The sequence below is a fragment of the Populus euphratica genome, unplaced genomic scaffold (genome assembly GCF_000495115.2).
Source record: "Populus euphratica unplaced genomic scaffold, PopEup_1.0 scaffold89.1, whole genome shotgun sequence".
Lineage (NCBI taxonomy): Eukaryota > Viridiplantae > Streptophyta > Magnoliopsida > Malpighiales > Salicaceae > Populus > Populus euphratica.
Window position 1 is genome coordinate 544,365 of NW_011499970.1, and position 6,534 is coordinate 550,898.

General features: G+C 33.8%; 1 protein-coding gene across 1 annotated transcript in view; it reads right to left on the bottom strand.

The window, feature by feature from the left end:
* Positions 1-4,901, bottom strand: part of LOC105139234 (crocetin glucosyltransferase, chloroplastic-like) — a 12,283-nt gene extending 7,382 nt beyond the window's left edge. The window contains exon 1 of the mRNA XM_011045607.1: positions 3,429-4,901. Coding sequence (XP_011043909.1) covers positions 3,429-4,844 — 1,416 coding nt within the window. The 5' untranslated portion in view covers positions 4,845-4,901. The remainder of the gene's footprint in view (positions 1-3,428) is intronic.
* Between the last annotated feature and the right edge of the window lie 1,633 nt (positions 4,902-6,534).

A 6,534-nucleotide genomic window follows, 5' to 3' on the forward strand; every position in this document is an offset into this window, starting at 1 on the left:
ACCATATTAATGAGAGCATCCTTTTGTAACTAACCTAGCTTTGTATCACTCAATAGACTCGTTAGTATTAGTCTTAATCTTATACACCCAATGCTAACAAACAACACTTTTACTAGAATGTAAAGGAACCAAATCTCAAGTATCTGTATTATGCAAAGCAGAAAGTTTCTTATTCATAGCTTGTTGCCAAAGAGGATCAAGAATTGCCTCCTTAAAGGAAGAGGGCTCAGAGAGACAATAAATATAAGGTAAAAAATAAGTACAGGATGAAGAATAACAAGAATAAACAAAATCCTGTAGGGTTATGTACTTACAAATACATATGGATTGATGTAGAGGTGGATCTATAATATCAAATGAAGTTTGGGGGGCTATAAATAAGAATGGAGCTTTAGGTGTGCCACAGAGTAAAGTGTCAGGATTTGCATAATGATGAGTACAAATTGATAAATCATGTAAAGGGGTATTTGAGGTACTAAGAACCTGAGATAATAAACAATCAAAATCCTTAGAAAAGGGATCTATATGAATAATATCAGGTCTAGTCAAGCTATAAGTAGTGAATGGAATAAAAAAGAAAGGTATATACTTTAGAAAGACAACATGATGAGACATATAAAGTTTTCAAGTTATTGAATCAAAATAACGATACCTTTTTTTACTTTCATTATAACCCAGAAAGATATAAATAATAGATTGAAAGGACAACTTACTGTATTCTATATAAGGATGAAGAATAAAATAAGTACAACTAAAGACTCTAAAGGAAGAATAATCAAGGACATACTTATATAACTTTTTAAAGGAGAAAAGCATGAACTATAAGAAATTATGATTTCACTAATCAAACTTACAGGAGTAAGGATAATTTCTCTCCAAAACTCACTAGAACAAAAGCAGACAATAAGAAAGAACAAATAGTTTCGACAATGTGCCTATATTTTCTTTCAGCATTTTGCTTAGGAGTATTTGTATAAAAAGTTTGATGAATGGTTCCATCTAAGAAAAGCAACTTATAGAATTTATTATCCCCTCCCAAATCACACTTAAAATATTTAATAACAAAAGAATGTTGAGTTTTGATAAGAGATCGAAAGATTGTAAATATCTTTAGGATTTAAAATGATGTTTCATTAAATAAACCAAATAATAACGAGTATAATCATCAATAAAAGAAATATAATATTGAGACTCTCTTTTTATAGCAATAAGAGAAGTTTTGCATACATCAGAATGAATCAAGTCAAATGGGAAAGAAAAAATAAAAATACTTTGATTAAAAGGTAAAGCTAAAAATTTAGCTAATTTACATCCACTACAATCATAAATATCATAAGGTTGTAAATTTCCTAATGCTCCTATGGAATCTCAAAAAAGAAGATGAAACATGACCAAGACAAGAATGCCATAAATAAAAACTAGACAAGGAATGACTCACACAATAAAAAGACAAATCAATAGTAGTAGCAGCACCAGTAGTAGTAGCAATAACTGACACTTTTAACTCATCTATAATATATAGTTCATTCTCCTTATGGCCTGTTCCAATCAGCTTCTAAGACTGTATATATTGTACACAACAAAAGAAAAAGGAAAAAATGACTAAATAATCACTAGAATCACATAATTATCCAACATAAGCTAGATTCAATCTAAGTTTTGGAATAAGATAAACATTAGGGAGAGACAAGTGAGGTGTGACAACATAACCAACACCTGTTAAGGGTATTGAAGTATCATCAGCAGTCATAATAGGAATGGAGGGTGAAGAGAACATAGAGATAAAAGATGAGGAATCTAGAGATATATGATGTGAAACATCATAATCCAAGACTCATTTAGAATATGACATACTTGAGGAACTGTGAGGTAACTTACCTACAGAAAAAGAAGCAGACATTACTTATGGCTGTAGGAAGAGAAACTTCTAAAATTGCTCAGCCAGAGTACTAAATTGGTGATATAAAAACTAGACAAGGAATGACTCACACGATAAAAAGACAAATCAATAGTAGTAGTAGCACCAGTAGTGGTAGAGCCTGATGAAACTACTATTGTAGTATTGTGGTGTGATGGTTTATAACTCCAAGGTGGTCTATGAGCATTTGATTGTGATTGGCTACTAGACTTCAAAGCTTAATTTTGTTGTCTCAACTTTTGACACTAAGCCTTCCAATGAACTTTCTTTTTATAGAAACTGCATTCATCAAAGACAACCCTTGTTAAGAATTATTCTGATAATTAGAAAATGGCTTAGATGATACTACTAATATAGATGGATTCGAAGTAAAAAGAATTTCCTTTTCAAATTAAGACTGGAGATGTATTTCTTAGCCAATAACTCACTGATAATAAAGTCAACAAAAGGTAGTGGAGAATGATGTAAAATTAAACCTCTGAGTCTTTTAAATCACTATGAAGTACTATTAAAAACTATACTAATTGTTGTTGTTCCCTATAATCAACATAGGCACGACATGCCTTTAATTCTGCTGATTTTGTAAGAGTTAATTGATTCCAAAGATCTATCATTATAGAATAGAACTCTTGAATACTTATATTATTCTAGTGAAGAGCATATATCTCATTCTTTTACTAATACTGTTTTGTAAAATTTAATTGCGTGAATAATCTTTGTAGATGATCTTAAACTTCTTATACTTCATCAACTGTGTACCTATGGAATGCTCAACAAAATTGTTAATTCAAGTAATAATCTTTGCATTGTTTGTTCTCCATGTATATATCAAAGCAGCATCCCCTTCCTTGATATTTTTAAGGTACTATATAGGTTCCACTGATATATCCTCACATATTTTTACCCCTAAAAAACTTTCACAACACATAACTCCAATCCGAATAATTCTTTCCTTCTAACTTCACACTCACAGACTTAAGCGAACCATCTCTTTCAGTAGCCATAATCAACAATTACATAGAACCATAATGCAAAAATAGCAAAAAAAACCAAATTGTAGAAACTAAATGGATAACTCAGAAACAAAACAAATATCTTCTTAAAACTATACGATTAGTCTAAAAACAAAAAAAAAAATTCCAGTAATAGAACACAAATATCAAGTTGTAGAAACTGAAAAGATAACGAAATACTAGATTTACAGAAACTAAAGGGAAAAAATATCAGATTTGTAGAAACATAATGAATATCACTCCAAAAAAAATTGTCCAGTAAAAGTTGTGCTTCAGATTAAACCAAGTTCTATAAAACCAGCTTTGATACCATATTAAAGCAATTCAAATTAACAAAAAACAAATACAAATATAAAAGAGAAAGAAGCTAGGGTTTTTATTAATCATAATATTCTGCAATGTAGGTTTAACTTAAATTTAAAAAGATTATATATAGATTAAAATAAAAATATTATTCTAGATAAATAAAATAAAATAAATATATATATTTCTTAACAAAATACACCATTTATCATCTTTTCTGAAGTTGTAACATTTTCTAGGAAAGCTTTCAGATTGTTGTGCGAGGAACCTCCGTCCTTCACAGCATCCAAAGCCAATCCACTCCACTTCTTAGCATTGCTCCTTATTTCCTGCCCTCTCTGCCCACTTCCAATTACGACCTCTAGACATCTCCTAATCTCTTCTGCTTCCACAATACCAACTTCATTCACTCTTGCTCTAACCCCATTCCTCCACACCTCTTCTATCATTTTCGCATTTGTTGTCTGATCAGCAAACTGTGGTAATCCCACAACAGGAATGCCAGCCACCAGGCTCTCCATTGTTGAGTTCCATCCGCAGTGCATCATGCAACACCCTATTGACTCATGAGCAAGGACCTCCATCTGTGAACACCATGGAACTATCAACCCCTTTTCTTCGTTCACTTTTTCCCTTACCATCTCATCAAATTCTGTGTCTTTATTATCTGAAGATCGGATTATCCACAAAAATGGCCTGCAAGTACCAATTAGACCAAGCAATATCTCTTCCATTTGATCTTTTTGCAACACAGCAATACTTCCAAATGAAATGTAAATAACTGACCTTTTTGGCTTTGAATTCAACCACTGAATGTATTCTGTAGATTTTTCAAATAAGTCACACCCACAGGATGTGTCTGATTGGTGGTTTTTGTCTAAAAGTGAAAATGGAATCAATGGTCCTATTGGGATTGGACTTATATTACCAATAGCTGCGATAACTTCTTCTTCTAGGCAAGCAAAAGTGTTAAGGAGCACCCATGGGCTTGGTTCTTGTTCTAGGACTTGGATATGATGTTGAAAAACAGGATTTAGTGATGAGTGCGGACCATTTGGTAAGAGAAAAGAAGGGATGTCCTCCGTTTCTAATGGTGGCAACCCAGGTACTTGTATTGAACTTGGAGGTTTATTTTCACTGCTGTTGTAAAGATCATATACACCACCATGTCGATTAAAGAAATGATGACAGAGAGCTAGTGAAGTAGCAGACTGAATATAGAGGAGAGCAGAGGGAATTGACATGTACCGTGCAACATCAGCAGCCCAAGGGAGGATGAGAGTGTAGATTAGGAAGCTGACAGGATGAGAATTCTTGGAGAAGGTCATGATGAGTTCAGTTAAAGTTTGGGAGCCGGCACGCTTGAGTTCTGACAGCATGTCTTGTGAATTGGTGGCATGTTTGATTCCATCATCAAATCCATCAGAGAAGGAGGCATAGTATAAGCCATCAAGAGATGGGAATGTTTTTATCTGAGTAAGGCCATGTACAGTGGTGGCAAAAGTCACCCTCGCTGCACCAGCTTGTCTTAGGTTCTTGGCAAGTTGGAGCATAGGATTTAAGTGGCCTTGGAAAGGACAGGTTATCAGAAGGAAGTGCTGGTTCTCCATGACTGTGGTGGTTTTGCTTCTGAGTGGCTAGTTTGATTTCTTTTATCAATGATGTTTATGTGCTTGGTTTTTTTTTGAGAGTTTGTACCCAACTTCAACAATTAATTAACTGTCAATGATTTGCACATATATGCCTAGTTGACTGTTAGTTCTACATGCAACTTGGCTATCAATTGATTCAAGGTTATTTATTGTCATCTTTGCAACTTGGATGCGCTTTGACAATGATGTATTGCTTGGTATGAGTTGAAATATCGGTGAACAATGTGATTGTTGGAAGGTATAGTCCAGCCAGCCTCTAGTGCCCGGTGCTGATATCTTTGCTGATGTGGCTTTTTATATATGACGTTGAACTGTTCAAAGTCACAATTTGGTTGAATCAGCAACCCATGTGATTCAAGACAGCAAGGATGACCTTGTTCATTGAATGTTCGGTAAGGACTAACATGTATTTCTATGTTTTGATACCCGAACCTGACAACCACATAGCATGATTCTTGTACATAAACAACATGAAATAGGTTTTGTAAATTTTGTAAGTGGATGATACTACATGAAATACAGAACGCAGTTCTTTTTAATGGAGGATACATCATGCGAATGACTGTGAGTTTCTTTTGTGGATGACCTGTCTATGCCTTCTTTTCAAATTTCCCACTCAAACAGCTGTCATAGTCGGTATACAGGTTATGGTAAACCACAAGAACGGTTGTGACTTTTAGATATTCAGGGAGCAAACAAATTGTTTGGTATAATTCGCATTTCTAGTCAGATTCGTATTCAGCTGCAGAATCCTGATTCAGTTGACTAACCCTATCCAACTTGAGCTTGGTTTGAGCACCTTGAACTCCATATATACACCCATATGCTTCTTTTTTTATCATAGAGTTTCCTTTGTTGTGGAATGCCCCATTTTAGTACTGCAACTCTTGGATTGTCTTTTTCCTAGGACAAAACTTTGTGGTGCTGATCACCGAACTACTTGTTTTCAGAAAAATGATTCTGAAAAACTTGATTTCCTGTTGTTTGTTCTTGCTACATATTTTAACTCTTTTTCCCATTCTTTGCAGTTATAAGCTTCTGTGTAATTGATCCAGTGCGTAACATTTATACAAGTAAATATAGCCCATATCTCCCATTATTTTTGTTTCCTACATATTTTCTGTCAATTCAACCAGTTTATTCCTTAGTTAGAACGCTATTAATCAATACGCACAATTCATTCTTGAAGCCCTAACAGCTTTTTTCTTGTATACATGTATGATCACTGCTGTTGCAATTTGTAATGATATATGTACTGCACACACCACGAATTTGTGCAGGCAGCAAAGAACATTATCTTTGGTTACTATTTTTACCTTACTGTAATGCATTTACTGTTTCAAAATGGAGAGCAGTTATACTGTCTGATGCTGCTGCTTTTATATGGTTAGATTTGAAGAGCCTGTAAAATACCATGTGATGGGTAAAATAACATGTGATGGATTTATATATTTTATATATGTTATATTTTCTTGAATCCATATTTAAAAAGGGTGAAACGCAATCTAATAACCTAATATTCTTGGACTTAACTATGTGATGATGCCAATTATATGTGCTCGTCAGACCCAACATTTGTATGTTTGGCATCATGCCAAGCCTAAAAAGATATAGAACTGATGATATTTTTAGACCCTTATATTGAGCC